Here is a 26,960-nt window from a genome sequence, read left to right on the forward strand (position 1 = left end):
ATACTGTGTCCCATTATAACCATCTGTTACTTTTTGTAATATATATCAAAAAATAAATGAACAATATAAATGCAACTGTAAAGTACAATATAGACGTACATGTATGACATCAATTTTAAAATTGTTTCGAGAAACGGAAACTGTCATACGGCAAGATAAGCGAGTTTTTGTGTAATTTAACTAAATTTTTCGCAACAGTGCAAATTTGAAGCACGAAGCGTGACAATTAAAGAAGATTGAAGATTGACGTTCAATAATGGCGCGCAATTTCAACGGCGTAAAACTCGGAAGTAGTTCACGGCTCATCTCGTTCTAACCGAGAAACACTCTAACGTATACAATGCATCATCGTCATTGATGTATCGGAGAACGATTCTCTCTGCTTTATTGCGCGAGTTTGCTCGTCGCTAGGCAAACCAACGTAACCGAGCGACGACTTTCGGTCGTCGCCGCGCCGCCGGAGCGCAGCAAGATTCATATCGGGAAGTGGGTCAATACGTTAAGCGCGTGGATCGTTTCTCAATAGTTGATGGCTTGTCCCGTACATGTGAGTCACGTGTCTCGAATACGAGTGCATGTGTCATTTCAAAAGTTCGCTAGCACTGCTGTTACCGACGATACGATTGGCTCTCTCTCTCTCTTTCGTGGTTTCGCTGATATCGCTTCCGCGGTGCGTTCAGTCGACTGATGCTCTGCACGAGGTTCGGAACTGATTCGGAAATGATCACGAAGGTGCGTGATCAACACAAGCGAGAAGCTAGGAAAAAATAAAAAATTACAGGTCTGCAATTTTACGATTTACCTATATATACACTTTAGCATACATTATGCTTCATACTGCGGAAACTCCTTAAAGAAAATGTGTGCAACTGTATGGGGTGTAAATCTTTCTTTAAAGCAACTTGGTTGTACGTGATTCCTTTTTATATTTCATTAATATTTGGTATTGATCTTCAATAATGTATTCCTAAAATTTAGCTTCTAGAAATCTAAAATTTTGTTTTATTTACGTTAAAACTAATTTGTTTTTAATTTTTCTGGCACAACAAACTTTGTCGTTATACGGATTTTAAAATAATAAATAACCATCAATGGTTTTATTTATGAATATATATACAATATAGAAAAAACGATCGCGACATATCTGTATGTAACACTTGTATGAAAAATAATTGCACGAAGTAGAACAGCCAGGAAGATTCAACGTTTCTAACATGTTGCGAAAAAAAATATATTTTTGATATCTCTGGTTCGAGTAGTTCGATATGTGTAACACGTGCGTCAGCGTGACTCGTTAATGCGGAATGCGGCGTAATCATTATAAGCGGGTTAACAAATCACGGCAGAGCAGTCGCTGGAAAATTACATTGTAGTGGCTCGTTGCATTCGATTGAACTTGACGGTACTGAGTAATTGTCATCGTAGAAGTTAGATACCTTAGAAGTCTGTAACGTTAATCCCTTTTCACGTTCTTTGTAAACAGTAACTACAATATATTGAATTCACTCATTTGAACAACGCAAATTTATCAAATTACAATTATTTTTTAAGAAATATATATATATATATATATATATATATATATATATATATATATACACACACATATATATATATATATATATGTATATATAATATAATTTATCATATATTATATATGCATATTATAAATATAAATAATTTATATGTATAAATTATTTTAAATTATTTTCTTTATATATACACATATAATATATAGAATTCTATAATCTTTTTTGTACAAGAAACTAATTTTTGTAGTAAAATTTTGTGCAAATTTTATATAAGTATGATATAACGTAACTCAACAATGTTCTAAAGAAAAAAATATTATCCGTTTGCGTTTAGAAAATAGCTTCGGCGATTAAAAGTTAATGCAACTTCGTACATAACATCAGGAATTGTTTTTACTCAGAGTACTTATTACCCATACGCCATAATTTGCGCCAAAAAATTACATTTTCTACATACTCATTTCACGATAAGAAATCACTTTGCACCACAGAGTGCAAGCGGCCGTGCGAATTGCGATGACTCACGATCACAAAAGTCACGCAATAAAATCGTTCGCTAATAAAAAACGCTTTAAAGAAACTTGTTGCTGGGGAGAGGATAAAAATAAATTAATTACAAAAATAAAAGAAATATGCATAATACATAATTCTGTGTAATGCACGACAGATACAGTGGTAGTTAATTAAAAAATATTTCACGGTTGTAAAGTTCAAGTTTTATTAGATATAATATTAATAATAGATTATTAATCGTAATAGATTATAATGAGATTCGTCATGCAATGAATTTTCACAGGACATGCATTTGTATGTACAGGAGAAACGAAAAATAAAACAGTCAGGAAATTCAGGTCGAATAAATGCGATAATCCAAAGTTGTGCGCGACTCCTCGTGCTTGGCACCGACAAACAATTCCACGGTGAGAAGTCACACGAATCGGTATCCGAAAACAAAGTTCGTATAGTTCTTTTAGCGAGCATCCGCATCGACTGTCTTTCGACGAGGGTGGAGGGTGAAACGGTGGCGGCGCCGATACATGATTGCACCGCCAACCCGCCGATGTAGGTCATGAGCGTAATCATTCCGCGACGTGCCGGAAAGGTTAACATTCAACTGGCACGTTTCAGATCCAAAGACATTTTCGCACCGTACATACGCGCGACGATGACGTCGACGACGTCCTCGTCGTGGCGCAGTCGGCGTACAGGTACGAGAATCGCGGTAGAGGGGTACGAAAGGGGTCGAAGCAAAGAACCCGAAGGGGAGATACCGAGGGTGCAGGCACGCGAAAACAGACATTTTTATGCATGTATTCACACAGCTCCCCGATGCATACTGCGGCTTCCGCGCGTACGACGATTGCGCCTGTGTATGCGTATACAAGAGTGCGTATACGAATGCTGCAACGCGATCGTACATGTGCATACGGCAACTCGCGCACAGGTCCCGATACTCCCGATAAATATTTGCACATGGGGCTATACGGAAAAATTTCCTGAAAACGCAAGTTTTCCTCGCCGATTTTTACCACCGACCTTCCCTACATCAGACCGTACCTCGTTCCGCGACGCTGTCGTTTACATCCCGCCGATCCCGCCGGAAAAAGAAAATGGCAGCTGGGGTGGTAGGCAAATTTGTGACGCTCCGAAAACACTCCCATTGGAAAATCCGAGCGGGCGATAGGGCGATGTCGTTGGGAACACAGTCTGATGCACTCGGGGAAACGTAGAAAACGCTTTGGAACTGTCGGCGGTCGGCTTCTCGTACGGGAAGCGCCCCGCCGCGCGCCTTTCATTTTCTCCCCGAATTCGTAATCGGAGCCAGACAGAGAAAACACGGCGAAGGTGCATTGCTATTTCGAGCAGACGCAGAGCCGGGTTACGGCGATCGGCGACGTGTGTGTGGATACCTACACGCGAGAGCGAATGTGTACAAATACATCACGGCAAACAATGCGTCTATTTTGAGGATATGTTAATTAAACGGAAAGTGGCTGTAAATAAATGCTGTATCGTTGTACTACGAAAACCGTATTACACGCCGCAGTTTTATGTATCTCAGGAACGACATTTTAATTTGTCGTCTCTCAAAAAAAAATGTATTAAATGTACTAAGTGCGCACACATTGATAAAATATTTTTGTACATAAGTGACTCGGATATTACAGCAGTGCTTTAGAGTGAACTATTTTTGCCTCGCTGTTAAGACAGGAAGAAGACAGCAAAGAACACGATTATTTGATTCCCAACGTTTTCCGGCTAATATCATCAGCGGAGAATAAAGTTTCCTATCTGGCCTCGTCTCTCTATCTTGGTATCCAATTTTGTGCCTTTCTTCTTTTTTCCCTCTTCTATTTTTCTCTGTTGTAGTAACGGTAACGGCAAGCACTGCTTAGTCAAGGCTTTGAGGTGTACCATGCAAATAATTCAGGTTGGGCTTCACGAAAGTTTTAGCCGAGGATGCCATCCACAGGGCTGCTTCTAAGCGAGGAACACCATCGCCCACTGTCCACTGCGGTAGAATCGCCTTGAAACTTTTATTAGCGCACCGGTGGAAATTCTCAGACACACGCTCTCATATTATATTTACACGTATATATAATAGTTTTCATATCGAAATCAAACTGCCAATCGGATATTTCCACGTTCTCCATAAACATCCTTCGAGTTGGCGCGATTTAGACGCGAGATTCTGGATACAGCGGTAGAAATTTGTGAAACAAAGCACTCGGCAAACTTGCGGCATGTAAATTCTGTTGGCGCAATACGCAACACTTACACGGCAGAATGTAAGTTTCCGGTTCTTTCCGTCTGCGGGGAAGTATATTAAACGGGAAAGAATTTACATATTGATTAATGAAACCGACAGAGTGGAAGCTTACCCAATCTGAAGATGGGTTGCGTGAGTTGCTAAACAAGCCGGAACGGATCTGAGAACACGCCGAAGTAAAAGCTTCTAACAATGACTGAAATCAGATTATTCCGAGAAAGAACGGGAAGGCGGACGAAAGAAGGAGAAGGCGAAAGGTACAGAACTCGAAGATCCAGGAGAGCAGAATAAAAGAAGTACGGAGCGACGAGAAAGCACCATATGGATCTGAGAGGTGAGCGTGTAACTGCTACCAACTCATAGCAACCCCGTGACCTCATTACCATCCGAATTTGCGCCGGCGCGCATTTAACTTCGAAATAATCGCGCACGTTTGTTGTTATGAAATTAATTGGTGAGAAAGTTATATTGCTTCCCACGGCGTACAGGAATATATAAGTGCATATATATATAATATACACTTACGAATGCCGTTTCTATATATATATATATATATATATATATATATATATATATATATATTATATATATTTTATATATATCATATATATATATATGTACATGCACACATATGCGTACCACGAGGCTATATGCCATTTGCAGTGTATTGGCGAGGAGGTTGGTAAACGAAACTTTAGCTTACCCTGGGGTATCAGCTGATCGATCCAGCTTTTCAACCACTCTCGCATCTTTTTCTCTTGCTACGGCGCGAATCGACCACTTTTCCATTGGAAAATATATTTTCGTACTTTATATCAGCTTATTCGTCGGCTTCTCTCGTGTTTCTCGTTTAATCCACTGTAGTTTCCCGCCATCACGTAAAGCGATCGCGCGCGCCTTGAATAGCGAATGTCATCCGTCAAATGTTGTATGCGTTTCGATAATACACGAAACATTTTAGCAATATATACGATCAACGCTCGATTTTTATAACTAATAATGCTATCGCGAGTCAGTCCTTGAATCTACATACGTTACGGTTCGGTTATGATAATACTATACTTATAACATAGGAAATTGATTATATTCCGGTGCACGTTCTCGTTATAATGTTTTGCGATCGTAAAGTTTTTTCGACGTGTTTTTATTCGAGTTAAAGTAGAAATTCATTCGTCGCCCATAAACAATATGTATGTACGATATACATATGCGTATGTGCATGTTTTTACGAGACACGCATCACTTTCACGCACACATGCACACGCGCCGCGCGCCATCGTTCTGTAACGACTAGAATACGTCAGTTCGGAAAATCCCGGCCGGATTTACCGTATTTTCCTCTCCTCACCCGCAGCGCAGCCTGCACCTCATAATACCTGCGTATCTGCATTCGTAAAACAAACGCAGGACTAATATAGTCTCCTCGAGTGCCGCGGGGCGTTGGGCTGGACGCGAATGAAACTTATTACCGATGCAGTCGGCGTAGCCGCGCGTTAAACGGATTTGTCGTTTCGACGGGAAAGTTAATATATATAGCGCCGTTTACTGCCGGGTACGCTCGGCAGTAATTTATTGTTTGACCCTTTCGAGAGTCACATTTCCGCGCGCGATCGTCACCCGTTTCGGCGGAAGAAATCCAAATTCCGGCTTGTAATCGATGCGCGGCACGTTTGTTCTTTGCGCGCGTCGAGTGATGAATCCGTAAACGCGTAAACTTTTTTTTTAAAGAAAATTTTCGTTAAAACGGCGAGACGCAGGGTTATCGCGCGATCGTTCGATCATTTTGTTACGAACCGTTTCAATAAAACGTATCTTGTGCGTATCGCGTAAAATTTTGAAAAACCTACAACCGAAAGCAGTTTGTTGTAGCTCAAAAAACCGGATTAAAATGCAGAATAATGTAAAAGGGCAAAGAACACAATACAATTTATTGTACACCAATAATGAATGGACCAATTATTTTTGGTAAAATTTGACTGCTGATTGGCAGTGATATTTAAGTGAAAAATTTCACAAAGGAAATTGAAAAAATGGAATACATTTTATACATGTGATACAAACAAATAGGATATATGAAAGTTATATACATATGTAACACAATTGAACTATGTATAGCATAAATGTACTTTACAAATTTTAATTAAAATCTTGATAATTATAAATTTTTGTTTTAGTAAAAGATCAGAAAGAGCGAATATGTTGACGACGAAACGTTATTCATAAATCATAAGCTCCGTCGAAAAGCAACAACAGGGTTTGCATTTTTTTTGTTCGCTATGATCTTGGAAACCAACGGACCGAATTTTTACCAAATGGCCAAAAGCTACGCATATTAGAGCATAGCATATGGAAAGAGGGAGAAAGAGAAAGAGAGAGAGAGAGAGAGAGAGAGAGAGAGAGAGAGAGAGAGAGAGAGAGAGAGAGAAAGAGAGACTATTTGCGTGTCTTAATACACATGTTCTCCGGGGCGAAGCCCGGCGGGGCATGCTAGTATTAAATACAGTCTGAATATTTACGCTTACATTGTAAAGCAACAGAAAGCATTATAGGAAGCATTACGGTGCGGATGTACGATAAATGTTTAAAAAGCTCAGCGTATATTGCAATAATAATTCCGCTCGAATTTGTGCAAATGTCCAATTCTGAAAGTATGGGATATACACACTTTTCAATTATTCAGATTTCAAATCTTCTACTACGAGTATTTGCGCGCATTAATCATGTACAGATACTTCTTTTTAGGTATACCACAAGTTTCGCTTCAAGCAAATTGACGATTTCTCGCAAAGGGAAGCTCTTTATATCTTAAAATTGAGAATCGTTGAATTTAATTGAGCAACACATTAACAGGTGGATAATTTTTCTTGCAATTACACGTTACATGCCTGCGTTAAACGTGAGATTTTGAATAATCTCGTTGTCTCAACTTCCGGCGATCTATAATTCGGATCTGTCTTGCGCGGACCTTTTATTGGAAATTCGCAAACCGGGGGACGAACACGGCCACGGGAACATCTCGATTCAATCGGACTGCGGGATTCATCGGAGCGTGAAAACGTTTCGCAGAGCTAGTGCAACAATGCCGTATAGATGTGTGTGCACGCGTTGCTCTTGCAGCGCACGCTCTGCAAAATCCCGGGACTGATGTGGCGAGTTATTGTGCTTTGCCAGCCGAATCTCGGTCAACTTCGCTAAGCGACTGAGTGACTGAGTGCCGTGCTTCGTTTATTGGCGTTCACTTCCGCCCGGAAAAACCAATTCTCCTAGGAGATACGCGATGAACGATCCGCCTGCATGTACTCTTCCATACGTCTCATTGCTCAACGGCACTCAGAGGGGGTGTACACAGTAACTTGTCAACATCTCGTAACTTGTTGGCATTTCAACAATAAACGAATAAGGCCTAATAGACGTTATAGTTTATGCACCATTTAACTAAACATCCAACTACAATTTTTGTGCCACGTTATTAAATTAGAGGTCAGAAACTTTAAAAAATGTAATGTTAATTGTTTATACGTTTTAGAGCTTATTGTTAGATTCTTTTAAAAAGCATTATACTCATTTTGTCGGCGTTATATGGTATTGGGGCGATAAATGCATCCGCGTAATTAATAACATATAACATACGATGTATTCACCCGAGCATTGATGTTTGTAATTAGCTGTCGATAGAAATATGAAATGTCACAAGTAACACTTAACTAAACGAATTCGCATAAAAAAAAATACACGGTTTCACGTATAAATACTGTTACGGTTGATTAAATCAATTTATTCAATTTATAATACGTTTCTCTCAGGCGTGTGCATTTTAATAAATTTCCATTCGTCATATATGTAAAGCAACTACATAACAATTTTTTGTATATGAATTAAGTAATAGTAATATTAAAAAAAAAATTGTTTGGATCATTCTCCGTAACGTGCAACACCGCTCAGCACAACCGGATTACTGATAAACAATATTCCTCGATTTCGTAACAGTGACCGAGTGATCGTTGTTTATTTTTAAAAATTACAACGTTCGAAACTGCAATAGTCGAAACTTTCGAAAAGGTGCAATATTTATGTTGCCATTAAATCATCGGCATACTTTTCCTCCGCGTAGTCAGGAAAACTACCCTAACTCTCTAAACGTCATCTCGCATCGAATATCGTTCCTAACACACGGCGTATCCTTTCCCGACCATTCGTCTCCCGTGTCGGATCCCTCCAGTTTTTTTTCATCCACGACTCTTGCGAAGTAGGGAAAAGACGCTTCACCTCTCTAATATTTAATCCGCGCGAAAATTGACGCGTAGTCGTTCGCTCGACCTCCCGTCGGAATTAGATGAAAAATTCAAGTTTAAGGGAGGCGAACGTAGCCCGGAGACACCGTCGGCCACTAAAACTTGAAGGATGCCTGACGCACTTCTTGCGCGACGGAAACAGCCAATCTTCAGCGTTGATTAACTAATCTCACTACGACCGACACCGGCAAAAATAAATCTCTCGATTAAAGTTGCAACGTTGCTGACGAAAAGGTACCGGCGACGAAAATAATTCTCATTTGCGAGCCTTCTTCGACTACTATTTAAGCATCTAAATATCGATCGAGCTATAAATTCCGCTTTTCGATTTTGGTACTTTAACTCTGATTCGCGGGTTTTCCGTTCCTAATGAAAAAGACATAATAGATGACCTACATCTAGATATAGGAAAACTATGTATAACTATATATAACGTGATATATATATTCCCTTTTCATTAAAATATTCAATTAATTAACTTGCAACTAGTCTCAATTATAATTAAGTCTTAATTATAATTAATTTTAATTATGTAAATATATAAGTATATATAAGTTTCTTATAATACTAATTGACTTTTCGTTCAGTGACGTCTTTTGATTTTATTATACTGCAAAAATTGAAACATTTATCACATGCAGCATTGAGTCGTTGGAGTCCTAATCTATCATTGACGAACGAAGACAATAATTGCGCGGACTGATGTTTGTTTTCCGCAACGCGGATGAGATTGGCTCACGTTCATGCGCGCACGGGCGTGATGTCTTAACTGCACACCGTCCATAAACCTCGGCTTATCTGGAATTTATAGTAAAGCGGGTCGTTTCTTCGGTGACCAAGAACTTCGCTCGGTACAGCCATTAAGATGCTGGGTAATGCCAGTTTTCCTCGGGATCTGCCGTGCGGCTGACTGGATACCGTTAGCGATTCGTCAGCGATGGATATCGCGAGAGAAAAAAATTATAGGAGATATCTGCTGTATGCATGCAAACACCGGGGTTAAGCCTCGATCAAGTCTTATATATCAAGTGAGAAAGCGAAGAATTATATCGGCTCTTTCCAAATGACGGAGAGCCGATAATAAGCACAAAATGTGTAGCCTCTTATTTGAGTACACGCGCGTTAATATCTCAATTATCTCAAAGTCATAAATTACTTAGGAAATAAGATGTTATTACAGAGTATGTTCAAAAGCTCTAAACTTTCCCGTATTAACAGCGGTTGTTCAATTAATTCTGATATGCAAGTTTGAACGCGTCACGATGAATCTTCGCGGACGGCGTTGCAACTAAGGCTCGGAACCAAATTAATTTTCCACGAACATGCCATCGAAGGATATAGGGAAACCACTCTGCGTGATTGCGAATAATTTGTAACCTCGAGGTTTGCGGTCCAATGTGCGGATCGAACATCGTCAAACGTTCGCATAGTAAGACCGTTGTGTGACGCAAATCCGCAAACTGCCATATAAATTTTAATTTAAATATTGAGTCCACTGTCTTCGTTATATGCTTGTTAATTCAAGCATCGCGTGAGTTTGTTAAATCATCGAAAATGTGAACTTGTACGAATAAATATATATGTATCGAACCTGAAAGTGTTCCAAGCTTCATATTCGCGATGCCACAGGATTTTTTGTTTACATTAATAATTAAAAATAAACGTTTGAGAATGCAACGATAACACTTATTCAATTTGTTATATATGTAGTATTGTTTTTTCTTTGTTTCTTTTAGCCAGAAATGTAGATATGTTCAGATATATATTTGTTTCTATGACCATGTATTCCGGTGTTTCGCAAATTTAAGATACATACAACACAAGCATACGCTCATCAGTTCAATTACTAGGAAACATGTCAGCTTGGAATCATTCAGTGGACCCCAGAATTGCGGTTTGCAATTGTGGACTCGACGGGATATTGGAGTATATGTGCTAACATCACATATAGATAGAGCTCCCGAGAAATTAATTGTTGACGAGTGTTGTAATCAATATAATTATGTGTTCGTGACGATTGCGAACCTCCACTCTAATCGCAAGTGTTCCTAATGTGTGCATTTCGGTCACTATGTCACAGCACGTATGTTACCTACGTTTGATTACGAGTGTGCACGATACATAACACGTAATTTGTACGGTTGTCTTTACGAGAATTACGAAATATTATGGTTTAATACGGTAACAGCAGATCTCGATGGTTTGCATCTTCAATTAATCTGTAAATATGTAACAACCTATGCATCTCTTGTAATGCAGACGTTTTAGAACTTTCTTTGTATGCAATTTCAAAGATTTTCGAAATCACTTCTATATCATCGTAAATGATATCTCTATTGAATCGCGGATGTGTAACGATGAGGTCGTCTATAAATTCGTATAGGACGATGTGAGAGGACAAAAGAGAAAGAGGAAGAGAGAGAGAGAGAGAGAGAGAGAGAGAGAGAGAGAGAGAGAGAGAGAGAGAGAGAGAGAGAGAGAGAGAGAGAGAGAGAGAGAGAGAGAGATGTCAACGGTAGACAGAGCGACAAAAATAGTATGCAAGAGAGAGTGGTGGATAGACGAGGAGAGCAAAAAAATGAGAGGGATCAGAGGCGGTGAAAGGGGGGGGTAGGAGGGAGAGAGAACTAGGCCACCATGCTATCGATGCATTCGGGTGAAACCGTACTCTCTTCCTTTTCCTCTTCCTCTCCTCTCTCGTCATTCCCCTTTACCATTCCCTCTTTCGGTTCGAACCCAGCTCCGGCAACTCTCCTCTGCACAGAACCATTTCGGGACCACACGCTATAGGTCCTCTCGCAATGGTGCAGCTGTAATCCTACATCTGCTGGACCCTTTCGCCGTGCATACATAGATATATGTGTATATGTATATATACCTCTGGCCAGAGCTTACGTTTGCATATCAGGAGCAGAAGTCCGACAACGCATCAGCGACTTTTTTGTTTAGCTTAGAATGACTGCCCGGCTGCCGTTGCCGGGAGACATAATCGATTTTCTGACCCAATAGAGATTTCTGCCCTGAGAATACGCGCCGATCCCGTAGAGATTGGTATATCATCTATCGGTTTTAATGTTAGTATCAGTTTGAAATAAAGATTTCACTTAAGAGGGGGGGGAGAAGAGGATATATTAGAAAAAAGAACGATTACTTTTCATTAAAAACTCGTCGAGCATAGAAATCGTGGAAAGAAAAGTATGTATAGTTATAATGGAACAGCAAACTGTATCGAGCAATGCAATATTTTTAGAACCAACAGAGTTTAATGAAACGTATCAAAGGGAACATTCCTTTTTTTCCACTTTTGCATCCGGATTTGATCCAATTACTGCTTTAAAATACTCTTTATTATATAAGCCATTGTTTCTTTGCATTATTAATACTTGGCGCTGCTTATATATCTTGAATTCTATAGAGAATTACTTGACAATATACATATGTATTTCTCTGCATTCAAGACACTCTTATGTATCCTTCATGGAACCTGGTATAACTAATTGCGATAAGATTTGTTAACCAAACTCAAAGATAATTATTATCTCTCTGCAGCACAAATATAAAAACGAGATTATCCTCTTTTAGTTTATTTCATTGCTAATTCAGCGTTTCTTTTCCTTCGTGTACAGAATAGTCCGCGTATTATGCAGCATATTATGTATTACGTATAACGTTGAGATTCTCAAGAAGTTGCCCTCAATATCATCATTTTATAAAGTTATTATTTAAATTAAATCTATATATTTTTTTTCTGCATTTCTATATATGCTTTTTTGTAGTCTACATTTAGCATTCTAATAAATATTTTAAAAAGATTTCCTTGGAAGGGCTTAAGCTTGCAAAAATGTACAGTAACAGTAAAACTGTACAGATTGATGCAATTGATAATACGAATGTTTTAATTTCGCGCAACTGTCGTACGTGTGGCGACTTTAGAAAGTCTCTCTTCGCTTGCAGCAAAATGAAGCTTTGACGTTGTGCTCTATCTGACGAAATGTCTTGATTCAGTTGAAAGGCAAATAGAAACGGTCGGACGATGAAATAGATGTGCGTCCGGTGATACGGGGTGTTATTTACGTTGGTCAACGTTGCGCCGAAAAGCGATAACTCGTGCAGCCGATATTACGCAGGTGGCGTGATACGAATTTTAGCTGCCCTCATAACTCGGGAAGGTAAGGAGTTTCCGCCTTCCCTAAGCGCACGTCCACTTCGAACGCAAACGCATAATCCACGACACGAATAATTTCAAGGAATATATGTTCGCGCTCGTGATTTACGTCGAGATTTATTCTCGTTTCTGCTTCATAATAACTTCCGGCCGGGTAAGCTCATCTCTGGGTAGAGAGAAGCAATGATTTTATGTATTCGTACTCCTCATACAAAGCTGAACTTTTATTTTAAAATTTTAAATGAAGAGAGAGAGAGAAAAAATTTTTACATTGCACTGCACTTAAATGTCATGCCATGTTATATATATAATAAAAAAAAAAGTTTTTTAACTTAATATGCGAGAACCGAGGAAAATGTATTTTTAATTATAAGTTATCTTTAATTTTAATGCTTTTCTCTTAAATGTGGAATAGACTTAAAATTGTTTTATAAATTACAAATTTTTGCTAGTAGTAAAATTATATTGTTATTGTAGAATTGTAGATGATACGCGCGCGTACTTCGCTCTCATAAATTTGCGCAGCATTTAAAGGCTCATCTCGTGCGGAGAATTCATTAAAACGCTTTTCGTGCATCGAGGTCGATGTAGAGGAAATGAGTAACCTGGATTTAGCGATCCTGAAGATTCGGCCGTAAACAGAGTTTCTCGGTATGTTACCTCCGAGATTCACGGCAAAACCGCGGTAGATTTAGACTACCGCCTTGGAGTGCTCCCGTTTAGATCTATGGTGTCTGACTAGTAATGCGCCAAGGCGAATATTTCGCGCGCGCAGGCAGAGAGATCTCAGCGGCAAATCCCCATACTGTAAAAATCTGGATTTGCATCTCACGGTGATTTCGCGTTAAGCTGATTTTCCCTATCCTATTACGCGAAAATTTCAGAAAGTACATTTTGCTAATTTCCATGCATTTACCTACAGCATATGCGTTTTGAATTCTGGCATACAGGCGAAATACGTGTGTTCTTGCACGCAAGTAACTCTACCATAAATATTTATGCAAATAATTAGTGCATGTAATTTGCCCTTTCCTCTTTATAACCTGAGTTTTCAGATTATTTTCCTAATTATACATTGTTCACGGTAGCCTTTCCGCTTTTGAATTAAAATCAACAACTTGACGTGTTATTTATTTTTCAGGACGTTTATATCATCTCCTTTAGTTAACAACACACAAATATGTAAATTGTTGGTTTGATTTTGGAACATCACGTCAATCATTCGGCAAGCGCATAATTATTTATATTCCGTTGGATTGCTTTTTAATTCTCATTAACTAAAAACGGAAAATAGCTAAGTTTTTTATATTTTAATTGCTATTTCATGAAATAAAAACTAAAAGATAATAAATTTCAAAGTAGTAAATAGACGTAAACGGTAGCGGACCTATGTAGCGGCTCCTAGTATAATTACCAGCAGCCTGGTGTATATAAATATTCATAAGGCGTTTCAAGATATTCCTACTAACGCGCAACGTGACCATGGGTCCCGTCCTTAATTAACAGCTTTATAAAATAGACTGTTGATGGAGTCTCCGAGATTCTCTATCTTCGCTATAACCCTTCTTGCTAAAGTGAAACGTATATTTATGACAAGAGACCGTTTTGAAAGACATATATATTATGATTAATATCATTTTGAAAGTATCAATTGACACATTTTTAAAATAGTAAGGTTGAATGATAGATAACTTATTGTTAATCTCTTTCTGACATAATAAACTTTAGATCATTTTTACGCAAAACTGGTAATAGATTTTTGATGGTTCACAGTGCCTTCTCCTAGATAAGCTTTAATATTTTGTTTGATAATGAGTTCAAATTAGTTCAAATTAAGTGCTAAAAGCTTTAATTAATTCTTAATAATATTAAGATCGACGCGAGTGACTTTAGAATCTTCTGGCAGAAATGGCTAAATAAATGATGATATTATACTTAACGCCTCAATTAGCCAAGTTTCAGTGGTACTTCTGCCTGGCCACGAATCGAGAATACAGCATTTATTTCTCAGAAAGATAATATTGATATTCAAACATCCGCGATGTAATCATTTGTGCACGTGATGGAGCGGGTGAGAGTTTTCTTTCGACGTTGGGAATATCGTTCCGGTATCGATCGGCGCAGTCAACTATTACGTTCTGCAGGTGACGATGCCTCGTCAAAGGCATGTCGCAGTTATGCGCGCATCGTCTTACGATCGCAATCGCATGCGGAATATATATTACGCCAATGAACGCCGGTGGATGTCTCACTAGGGTTACCTAGTAGTGGCTTACGCATCGTGCAAGGCAAGTTGAGACAATTGTCTGTAAATGATGAATGTCTACGAGGCGGGTAGGAACTGCGGGTGCTACGTATATATGGGAGAGTTACCGAGATCAAATGACAATTACTACCGCAGAACACCCGTTGGACAATGACGTATGTACTGCTTCATGCTGGTCGGTACCAAAAGCCGCATATTCTATCATGGGACAAAGGATAATGCATGCATCTCGCACTTAGTAACGAGAACTCCTAGCGCTGTCAACACTGTCACGAGTACGAACAATTAATATCGAGTTGAGAAAGTATTAGAAATAAGCAGTCGCGATGAGCAGAAGTACAAGGCGGTAATAAAGTATATTTGTCGGATGCAAATTTTTTTATTGTCCATTTAACACTGATTTAATAAACAATTTTTTTTTTGGTGACACTTAAACCCTCCATGATTGCATATAACAGGGTTTGATTATCGTATATAATTGAATTTATTGCAACGAGGAGAGAAACGACATTGATATTATTGATCGAATTTAATTCCAATATTATATTAATACTATTAAGGGATTATAATCTAATTTAAGTTGAAATTTGAGCAAGCAGATATTTGACAAAATTTACGAACAGAAATGTATAAAATTTGAGAAGATTTGACCTATATTAATATACGAAAATTTAATTGGATGATTCGTTAAATCGTTATTATATAATATCTGAGAATTATATTCAAATTTTAGGTGCAAATTAAAACTTATTCTACTTGTCTAATTCATAATATATTTCATCTTAATATTACTAAGAGATGAAATAATATTTCATTTATTTTATTGCTTTTAAAACTTAATATCATCAACACGATTATAGGTTTAATTTATTTTGCAATCGAGCAATTTTTCGTAAATAATTTTTCTGAAATGACGGCAGAGAGTAACAAAATTCTTGGGGTGTACCAACGTTATCTCGAGAGCGTTGCACTTTATCGAATTCGTATCTATATCGCAATGCTCGTTAAAGGTTATTTATCGGCTAAACTTTTTGAGCCCGCAGATTTGCGCCGTCTTTTTCGTTATCCGCGCTCGTATATCACCCGCTATTCAATCAAGGTATCTTGTTCTAAGCCGAGCAACAAACCATCCTTAAGCACCAATCATGACGGCTGGACTTGATAGATGGATTCAATTCACGTTAAGGATACTCTTATTGGACGAAACCGACATTCCGCTACGACCATCGGAGATACGAGTATAATCATAATCTTCCGATGCATCGATCATGTTCGTCAATTATGATACGTTGACGATGCTTGTAACGTGATGTGACAGAATATAAATGAACGTAACTGAATATAATATGGTTATCTATTTAAAATTCACTGCCGTTGAGAGAGAGAGAGAGAGAGAGAGAGAGAGAGAGAGAGAGAGAGAGAGAGAGAGATAGTACCAAATTAATTAATCTCTTAGCAGCAAAAATACGGTAATAAAGTTATTCGATATTGCTATTCGAGTACAAAAGTAAAGAGAAACTGTCATGTAATTTAAAAAGATTGGAAAAATTAATAACACAAATTAGATTTATGCTCAAAATGTAAAAAAAAAAGAAACGTTTATGAATAAATAAACATTCCAGTTTTAATATCTCTATGAAAAATATATAGATATTTGTGAAATAAGTGGTCCTGTTGAAAAAAGTTTTAAATTCTCCAGCAAATGTGATTCTATCCGTTAATTTTCCCGATGACAAGCATATCACACTTTTCATATTGCCGCATGTCGCGCGCCTCGCGCTCCGTTTGCAACATATTGCAAATCCATTACGAGCGACGAGCTTCGGGTCGTAAAGTTTATCGCGTTATCCATGGTCAAGCATATTCAAAATGCATATACGAGGCATTTGTGTCGCAGAGTGCATTTCCGTGCAGTCATACGCTATAAAAGTGTAAAACTTCGCTCTTAAAAAGACTCGCGTGGCTGGAATGTACACATCATACCGTGTTACGGCTCTTATGCTACATATTAAGCAACAGAAGTTGATTACGAGTCGTATTTTCTAAAAGCGCCGAGATAAAAAAGCAACACTAAATAAATCCCTGTAATAAATGCCACACGTTATGTGGTAAAAAAAACCCCTTAATCTTCTGTTATTCGACTTTGGCGATGACAGGAGTACAAGTCACTCGGTCAACTCGGTGAAGCAAGCCGGGATGCAAGCTTCACACTTGATAACATCTGACACGAAGTAACGCGCGCAATACATCGAGATAACCAATCAGCGAAAAAGGGGCAATGATCTCGACTATCGACTTAACACGGCTTTTTTAAGAATAGATCTAATGTTCGTTTTTACTCCCGACTGCTGCCAACCGGAAATTGTTATACCAAGCGTGCAGATAGACTTTTTTGTTTCAAAATTTTTTCTGCAGCGTCAGTCACATCGTTATTCGACGAGCCGAATACGGATGGCACGTAATCGACAAAGGGTAGGATGACCCACATTTAAATCCCTAAAATGACAGTGACGGAGAGAGAAAGAATTAAAGAGAGATAAAAAAAGGGAGAGCCGTGATCGTCAAAATAGGAACGCTAACACCCCGATTTTGGGCATCAAAATCAAATGGACAGGGATATGGATGGACGGATTAGACCAAGGGGGCCTGATCGGGAGAATGTGGTTGCCGAAGCACCGTCGAGGAGTCGCTTGACCTCCCGACTTGACATCGTAATCCGTCATTTACGAGCAATTAGGCATAGCGCTATGTAGGTATATGTACGCTCGAGTAGAGCATCATCTATATATCGGATTCTACTTATCTAGCAGCCATTCAATCCGGACGTACCGGCATTATCAATCTCGTAAGCATATCGTGGCCCAACCAGACCTGCTCCTGCACCACCTATCAGTCTAATCTATACTCGCGCCTACGTATGCGATGTTCCTATTCCCGCATGGCGCAAACATCGCCATTGTATCTATCCGTCGGACAGTCGTGCGGGCGTATTCGAGGTAATACCATCGAAAATGATGCTATTCTCGGAAATAATGGGTACGGCCGCGCGCCGCCTATCGTCGACGCGTCCGATCCAGGCTTGACCGGGCCGCGTGCGTCCGTGCGCGATTATTGCAATGTGTCGTCGGCATCATCATCGGGATCGTACGATCTACCCTATAGGTACTCACGCGCAGATATATATTGGAAATTGAGTAATTCTTTACTTATTGTCATTGCTTGGCTCAATATGAGGACCACCTGCAAGTCCTGCAACCTTATTTATCGTCAACGTTTAATCGTGCGATTCATGAGATTCACTATATAATAGAAATAAGTGAAGACAATTATTCCTGTTAGCGATAAAAATATTTACGTTGATTGATATTCCTGGTTAATAATAAAAAGATCCAACGTGTCATTCGAATGAATCGCATACTACTACAAGGCATACTGTTTTCATTGTGTATTTTATCTGTGCCATTCTTTGCAGTTTTCATTGCACTCGTCGTCGGCTAGTGTTGGAGATTCGCGTAAGAATTACTTCCCGGCTTGATTGACGAGCCTGTGCTGCACTTAGGTGCCAGACACGCCGTTTTATCGGACTTTTCGGTAATTAATCTAATCCTCGTAACGATGAATGGACAAGTTCGTGATAAACGACGCTGTTACATCGTGCTTGCCTATCACCGACTAATTTATTAATACCGTGAATATTACTTTTGGTGTAGTCGTGGCTATTGTCATTGTTCTTGTCCGAGCGATTAGTGTAATGATAATAATTATGATTGACATCCTTGTGAATCATTCTCGAAAATGCAGGATACTGAAAATACATGCAGAACTATCAAACAAAAAATAGTACCTGTAAAAAAAATTTGAACGCTACACTGAGAAAAATAATTTTTTTTTTTTCAAAAAAAAATTTTGTTGATTTAATAAAACCGGAAGATTGTATGTTGCTAAGCAGATGATTTGATTGGCTTAACAAGATATTTGTACAAAATATTTTGTTCTTTTGTTCTTTTTGACTATTTTGTTTGTTGACTATATTGATTTGTTCTTTTTAACTAAATATTTTATACTATCAATTATACATAATATAACATTAACTAATAATTTTTTTGAATAGTCACTATTTTTAAAAACGTTAATGTTCTTGGTTCAACAAAATTATTTTATTGAGTTGACAAAATTGATCATTAACTTGAAAAAAATGATTTTGTATGATACCATTTTCATAATTCAAATATTTCATTTTCTTTAAATAATAGACGTGCACTTAATTCAATAAAATAAATAATTGGATCAATAAATTAAAAAATCAACAAAATTGTTTTGTTGATTAATCGGAAGATTGTATGTTGCCAAGCAAAATTGCTTTGTTGATTCAACAAAATTTTTCCCTTAGTGTAATTTTACCGATAATCGAATCTGTTGGCGTAATTCGCTTCTTGTTTTCTTTGTTATCGATACACACTATACACAATTACGCAGTGGATAATTAATTTTGAATGTTCTCATTTCTCGCAAAAATTCGAAACTGTTATACGGTCGTAAAAGTAATGTATATTGATTATTGTATATATCTGATAAAGAGAATACATAGCTTAAAGATTTAAAAGAAAGCATGCGTACCGAGACTTTAATTACTGTAGGACCAGTTTGAAATGGTTGATGAGACCGTGTTAGCGACAGTAAACGAAGCGCACGCGACAGTGGCACGTACCGGATGGAGTTCGTTTGTTGCGACAAATAGAATTGGTAATACAATTATGACCATTATCTCTTTGCATCGTAACTACAGATATATCGCGTTCGTATATTCGTTACTCGGTTGGCTTGCAGCACTAGTTTTCTCATCAAGTCACTTTTATGCCTTTTCGGTCACAGACATCGGGATGATTGCAACTATATGATACACATATGTTGATACACATATGTTATAACTTATTATAAGTATACGTTAGTATATCGAATTGATGTAATGCTGAGTGTATAATCGCTTACATATTTAGAAAAATTTTCGTAAAAAAAATTTTTTTTCGTTTTTCTGAATGTGTTTAGAATGTTCTAAACGTCGAAAAATTGCGGTTTAAAAAAAATGTGTGTGTGTGTGTGTGTGTGTGTGTGTGTGTGTGTGTGTGTGTGTGTGTGTGTGTGTGTGTGTGTGCGCGCCAAATTTACCGAAATTTCTACAACTCTAGAACTAATCAACCAAATCTTTACGAATTATATATGAAATAGGGGTAGAAAAGACTGAAGAATATAATAGAATTAATAAAAATTGCTAATAATCAAGGGGTTCTTTTTTAATAAAATTTTGAATTTGCAGAAATGTTTGTTTACGCTTTAATTTCCGCAAATTTGGAGATATCGATCTATTTCTAATTTTATTATATTTTTCAGTCTTTTCTACCCCTATTTCATATATAATTCGTTAAGATTTGGTTGATTAATTCTGGAGTTATAGAAATTTCGGTAAATTTGCTCTAACTTCCGCAAATATTGAGAAATTGCACATTGCTTCTTTATAGTTTTTAAGTGTGCAAGTAGAACCCTTTGCTCACAAAGCTTCCTCTATAAAGAAGCCAAAAAAATAAATACTAATAATTATACAATAAATAAAATAAAAGCTTCCTCAAGAAGCTTTATAAGCAAAATAAAATAGGAGCAATGGTAGCGAGCTGTAATAATAAGGAAGCAATGTGCAAGTTTGTAATTTGCACCCTTTTTACAATACATATGATCTATATATAAATTTTGTTATGACACAAGCGCTCATTAATTATTTGCCTTATCACGTGCATCAACTGATCGATGTTACCGATTTTGAAGCATGTTTAAGCTTTTAAAACAAGCGCATCGCGTAATTGTATATTTTCTAAATTATTTATAGCCGTATTAAATTAAAGTTATAGATCGCGCGCTTTGATGTTACATCATTGTTTGGTAATTAGCAAATCTATTTCAGATGTAGAATACACAACTACACTGCGTGCAATTGTCATTTTTTTAATTGCTTATCGATATCCATTGTAAAATCTCATGCGATATTAAGTGTCGATTGGCCGTTTCTCTAAATGGCAGGTTTTATAAATGCATTTCTAGGCCAAAGTAAGCAGTACAGCGCCGAGACTTGAATTAGGATTAAAGTCCTCGATTTATGGACGACCGCAGTCGACGCACGATTTCCCAACGGTTTCGCTCAGCGCCGATAATGTGCCGTAAGATTTAGCGGAGGTCGAGACATTGCGGACGTGTCGGTTTAACTCGCATCAAGTAGCAATCCTGGCAAATTACTGTCCGTGTCTACAGCTCCGGAGGTATGCGCAGGTATGCTCAGGTAGATAGAGAATGGCTCCGCGGCCATATATACAACGTTTGTAGGCAGACAGTACACAGGCAACCGGAGCTAATGAAGATGTTTGTCAATACTGCCGCGTTACCGTATGCCGTAACTGTTGTCCTCTCTTCCCCCGCGCGTACCCCATCGCGATAGGGCTATATCATCTTGTTTCTGCTCTATATCGGCCACAATGCAGATCTCAGGCCTTGGTATAGATCGTCATAGGCACATGCAGCTACTTGGATAACCGAGCGGTACAAAACACGATACACTCTGCGATATCGGATTACAACCGAATCGCAATAGCGAATTAAATATCCGATGATGCGCCGACTTTGTACGTAATTCCACGACTATTGCAATTCATGCCAGGTGGCACAATCTACAACGTCATTGCCATTGCCACTCGCGCATATGAAGTAGAATGAGCGAAAGTTTTGTTACTGCTATTTTGAAGAATAAATTCCAATTACCTATCACATTTGTGGATGCTCTTGTAGATATCTGAAATTATTCTACGTAGTATTCGCTTAATTTCCCCGTGCATGGCATAAGATAATTGAGCAATGTCACGCTACATGATAATCATGCGGACTTTATTTGAAAGCAAATTGACGTAATTTTACTCGATTTTAAACCAAATTGCATATTCAACGTTAGTCATTATAGGCTACGACAATTAGAAACGTTCTTATTGTCATGAAAGAAATTTTTTTGTCGGTGATAAATATAAATAAATTCAGATGAGTTGCATGTTATGATTTATAACTACACACAGCTCTGCTAATCGCCTTAATTTAATAAAACAATTTTTCAACTATATCGCGAGAAGTCATTAGTTGATAGTTGAATTCTCCCAACATGCTATCTATTCTGTGAATATTGATAATTGTAGCAGAGAGCGTGCAAAATATATAAATTAAAAAATAAAGTTTATTTCTCTTGTCAGAGAGAGGGAAAAAAAGAAAGAGAGGGAGAGAGAGAGAGGTTCACTATGCGTAGTATTAACGTTATATCAATATTCTGTCACTCATTACTACGAATTTGCAACATGCAAGAATAAAAAAGTTTCATTAATATGATATATAAAAAAACATTTTACTTTTTCACCCCGAAATATTGTTTTTCGGAATGAAGATCGATACGCGCGCATGAATACACGCGTGAATAGTTTTATTCAGCAACGGTATTAATTATCTTAAAAGGAAATTGAATTCACGAGTGTATCTATGTTTAAAACGCGTATACACTCAGCGTGAATAAATAAACGTAAAACATGGGTCAATATCTACGCTTAGATCGTTAATGCATGCTTTTCAGAGGAGTGCGGTGGCTGTAAGAGCTATTTCTCGGCTGGGCGCGGATTTTAGTACGTAATTATTGGATTAATACGCATTGTGCAAACGCGGCACGTACCGCACTTATTGTAGTACCAAGATCCACGCTTCGCCGCGTAATTATGTTAGAATTCCTATGGGCCGGTTGTATTTATCTTTTTCGCATCCTACTTTCCGGAAAATTCGATCGTTTAAAGCGACGCTCGGCCGAGCGCGCTGGGCTCGTAGTAATCTCATAAATATCCACGCTATGTAGGAACATTTAATCAAAGCGGAGAAAAGCAAACCGGGCTAACAGGTCTGAAATAGATAATTTAAATTACAGTGCATTCGTTCAATTTGACGTATGTATGTTCATGACTGACTTTTAGCAACCACACTTCCCGCAGATATTTGTAATTAAACCCAGAAGTACGCGGAGCTATGCTAATGAACTTTTAACGCTGCGTAAATTAATAAATTTACAGTAATGGTAAAATGTTATTTTTCATTGTTACACAATATTGTATAACATTTCCTAATATTATATCAATTTTTTGCTTCCTCATAGAGGAAGCTTTGTTCTCGTAAAAAAAATTTTTTTTAGTTGCTTTTGCCGCAATGTGTTCAGAATGTTCTAAAACGTCGAAAAATCGCTATTTTTAAAAATGTCGGTATGTGTGTATGTATGTGTGTATGTGTGTATGTGTGTATGTGTGTATGCCTGTGCCAAATTTACCAAAATTTCTATAACTCCAGAACTGATCAACCAAATCTTAACGAATTGTATATGAAATAGGGGTAGAAAAAAGACTGAAGAATATAATAGAATTAATAAAAATTGCTAATAATCAAGGGGTTCTTTTTTTTAATAAAATTTTGAATTTGCAGAAATGTTTGTTTGTGCAGTATTTTTGTATACTCAGGCTCTCGCTCAGGCCTACTTTCATCCAGCCATACCGATCTGTCTATGCGATTTTTACAGCTCAGATAATATTGATTACGAAAATTTTATTAATTGACTAATTATTTTATTTAAAAAAATTATTATATTATATGAGATAAACCCATTTAATATTTACATATATTTAAAGAATAGAGAATAAGATATTTTAAGAATAAATAAACAATGAATTTTTTGTTGACCTAACTGGCAATAAATTTAATATATTATACAACGACGTTTCGACTCGTGCTTTGAGTTCTTTTCAAGTTACGTTACAAGTAATGCTGGAACAACACAATTTGTTCGTATTACACAACAATAATTATACATTAGTGGAGTAACAATGCAAAACTTACATAAAAATTGCGCGTCAAGTTTTAAATCTAACTGTCATCGTTACGCTATGTGGTCCGAAATACAGCAAACATCAGAGGCATGTTCGTGCCATGCAGAGCCCGGAGATCAACTGGCGTATATACAATAAACAAACGCAAACTAACATATAAATGGTAAATCTAAAGCAAAGATATAATTCGGTCATAGACTAATCAGAAGATTTTCCGTATCTTTTTGCGAGTTGATAGCATGAATATGCTTTTTGATAAACAACATCTCCGCAATTTCACGTTTTTTCAGGTTTGGTTATTCATTATGCAAAATTTTTACATCTTGCCATTTGAAGTTGTGGTCAAAATCTAATCGTTGCTTACTGACAACTAAGTGCTGGTTGGAACGTTACTCTACTAATGTATAATTATTGTTGTGTAATACGAACAAATTGTGTTGTTTCAGCATTGCTTGTAACGTAACTTGAAAAGGACTCAAAGCACGAGTCGAAACGTCGTTGTAATATATTAAATTTATTGCCAGTTAGGCCGACAAAATTCATTGTTTATTGATTTACCACTGGCGAAAAATTATTTTATATATTTAAAAATAAAATTAATCTTTTTGATTGAAAGAAAAAGAGAAAGTAATCTACATATTATATCTTTTTATTTTTTATATTTCGAGTGTAGTGAAATTATGTAATTACAATAAATCAAGAAAATGCGATTAAATTGCCACAAAAAAAAAGGACGACTTAATTTTAGTCTCTTGATTGATTAAAATTCGAAATTTTGTTCTATTTGGAACAAAGATATAGAAAAAGAATAATGATAACAAGTTAATCTGTTTATACATTTTTTTTAACAAAAATTAGTTTCGTTTCTTCAGTCAAACATTAGATTTTAATTAAGATATTAGATTTAAGACGTAGTGATATTCCCTTTATCAACATCGATTTGAAATATCGAAAACAGAAAATATACAGTATTTATTTATTTTATAATGCGCGTAAATAATTTTGTAGCAGCGACAAATTGTCTATAGCTCACGGTGCTCAGTGCTCGTTTTTTTTGTGGCGTACAGCATGCTGTTGTGTATACATACGGTCACTTCGCTGTCATTTGCTCGGTAGGGCCCGAACGTGAGTCACTCCATGTTGTCATATTAGGTACTCCTCGAAACGCGGTCACGAGTAGTAGGTAGGAGACACCAAACGTGATCGTTCTCTACGATTATTACAATTAGCGATTATCAAACTGCGCTATTAATTAACTCTCGCGATTAATGACGCGTAAACGTATCGAGGCAACGATTATTTATCAAAGCAGATATTTCGCGCGATTTATTCATGCATTTAATGTGAAAATCGAAGCGATAGGGGATGGGAATTATAAATTGCTGTTTTCGTTGCTATATTTATGCGATAATTATATCTTTAACGATGCTTGGATCAGGATATATCTTGTATCGCGATTTGAATTTTTTGTCGAAATAATAGTATATTACACTACAAGGGCCGAAAGTTGAATTTTCGACCCTGCGCGTCATGATGTCCCGAAGCCCTCGGCTTCGCCTCGGGACATCATGACGCGCAGGACCGAGATTTCAACTTTTGGCCCGCGTAGTGTATACGATTTTTCTTCATAGCCGGTCGAAAGTACGTTATTAATTTTACTTTTTTTAACTTTAAATGTTAATAAGCATGTTTTTGATGCCTGCCCCCGACATTTGCGGCACGAGCGAAGCGAGTGCTGCTGGTCGGGGGGGCAGGCATCAAATACATTCCAAGAGTCGTCTTGTCATATTTTGTAAAAATAAATTAATTCTATTAGCTTTCAAGTTAAGAAAATTACCTATGTTAACATTGTCTCTTGAATTTAATGTGCTTTTCAAAATTGACCAAACACTCCATAAAGTTGACGGCTTTAATTTTTTAGATAGGTCCTTAAAATACACAACCAAATTATTTTCTTCACAGTTTGACAGTGAAGTTTTGTGTTCTATCTGCCACTTTTTATACGTGTCGTAAACAAGATTGTATCGATCAACAGACTTCTTTGGCAACGTATCTGTATTTATTATCAATCGCGCTTCTGCATCGAAATTTCGTATAACTTCTTCCTCGTCTACGGATTCATCAGATGACATATTGACAGAACAATATTGATGACTATTTTTAAGGTTAAAGGGCGTTAAGGTTTAAAGTTATAGAGAGCGCGCGTGTACTTTTCACAGGGAGTAAATGTTAAACTTTCGTCCTTGCTATTAGGGACGAAAGTACGTACTTTCGACCGAGGTATGAAGAAAATATGATTTTGTCATCATTTTCGGATCAATGAATTAATATACGCATCGTTCGATTTGAATAAAGAAAAATTATATTATATTGATTATTCATTAATAATGCATGTTTACATCTGCGGAATTTGTTTATACAAAACATGTTACTTGTGCCATGCAATACTGAATTTTAATTGTATACATTTTTTAATAATCTTTTGGGTCTTTAATTAAACATTATTTCATGTCACTAATGTTATATGAATTGATGCAAAAAATAAAATCAAGAATTTTCAATATTCATATACCGCAAGCTTGAGTAGAGGAAAGCAGGAAATATTTCATAGCGTATTTTATATTATACGTAGCGTATTTTAACTAACTTATTTAATGATTATATTTAATTATTATTAATTATACTTATTCTTATAAATTGTCAATTTAATCTTTTTATAGCTTATTCATCCATATTCATCGATAATTTATATCATTTTAAATAAAATAAAGCCTGAAAAATATATTTTGTCTTGAAGAAGAATCTTTTTCATAGATAGATCATCTTATAGAGTTGGCCAGTACATATCGATTATATGTTTAACATAATTCTAGCTGAGAGTCAATAGCAGATCGATGCTTGTGTATGAATACAAGCCTGAACTTTACACAATGTTATTGATCAACTTTGATTGCTTATAATTTAAAAACTATATACGTCATAATTATACACGTCATAAA

At 37.0% G+C, this 26,960-nt stretch overlaps 2 protein-coding genes across 9 annotated transcripts in view; one reads left to right on the plus strand and one right to left on the minus strand.

Annotated features, from left to right (window-relative positions):
* The window catches only part of LOC143902901 (uncharacterized), a 230,816-nt gene that overhangs the window by 79,317 nt on the left and 124,539 nt on the right, over positions 1–26,960 (minus strand). The window lies entirely within an intron of this gene.
* The window catches only part of Ten-a (Teneurin-a transmembrane protein), a 450,404-nt gene that overhangs the window by 79,295 nt on the left and 344,149 nt on the right, over positions 1–26,960 (plus strand). For 2 of the 8 annotated variants that reach the window (XM_077416124.1, XM_077416129.1), the window contains exon 1: positions 637–781. The exons of 2 other annotated variants lie outside the window; for them this stretch is intronic. Coding sequence is in view for 3 of the 6 variants with exons in the window: in XM_077416122.1 (XP_077272248.1) it covers positions 18,142–18,187 (46 nt within the window). In the remaining 3 variants the exon portion in view is untranslated. Of the gene's footprint in view, positions 1–636; positions 782–1,757; positions 4,050–4,137; positions 4,322–4,401; positions 4,637–18,073; positions 18,188–21,115; positions 21,341–26,960 lie in introns of those variants that run through there. 4 more of the 8 variants (XM_077416119.1, XM_077416123.1, XM_077416122.1 and 1 more) reach the window with 4 other exon arrangements.

Source organism: Temnothorax americanus, unplaced genomic scaffold (assembly GCF_048541705.1).
Source record: "Temnothorax americanus isolate GAGA-0224 unplaced genomic scaffold, ASM4854170v1 Scaffold41, whole genome shotgun sequence".
Lineage (NCBI taxonomy): Eukaryota > Metazoa > Arthropoda > Insecta > Hymenoptera > Formicidae > Temnothorax > Temnothorax americanus.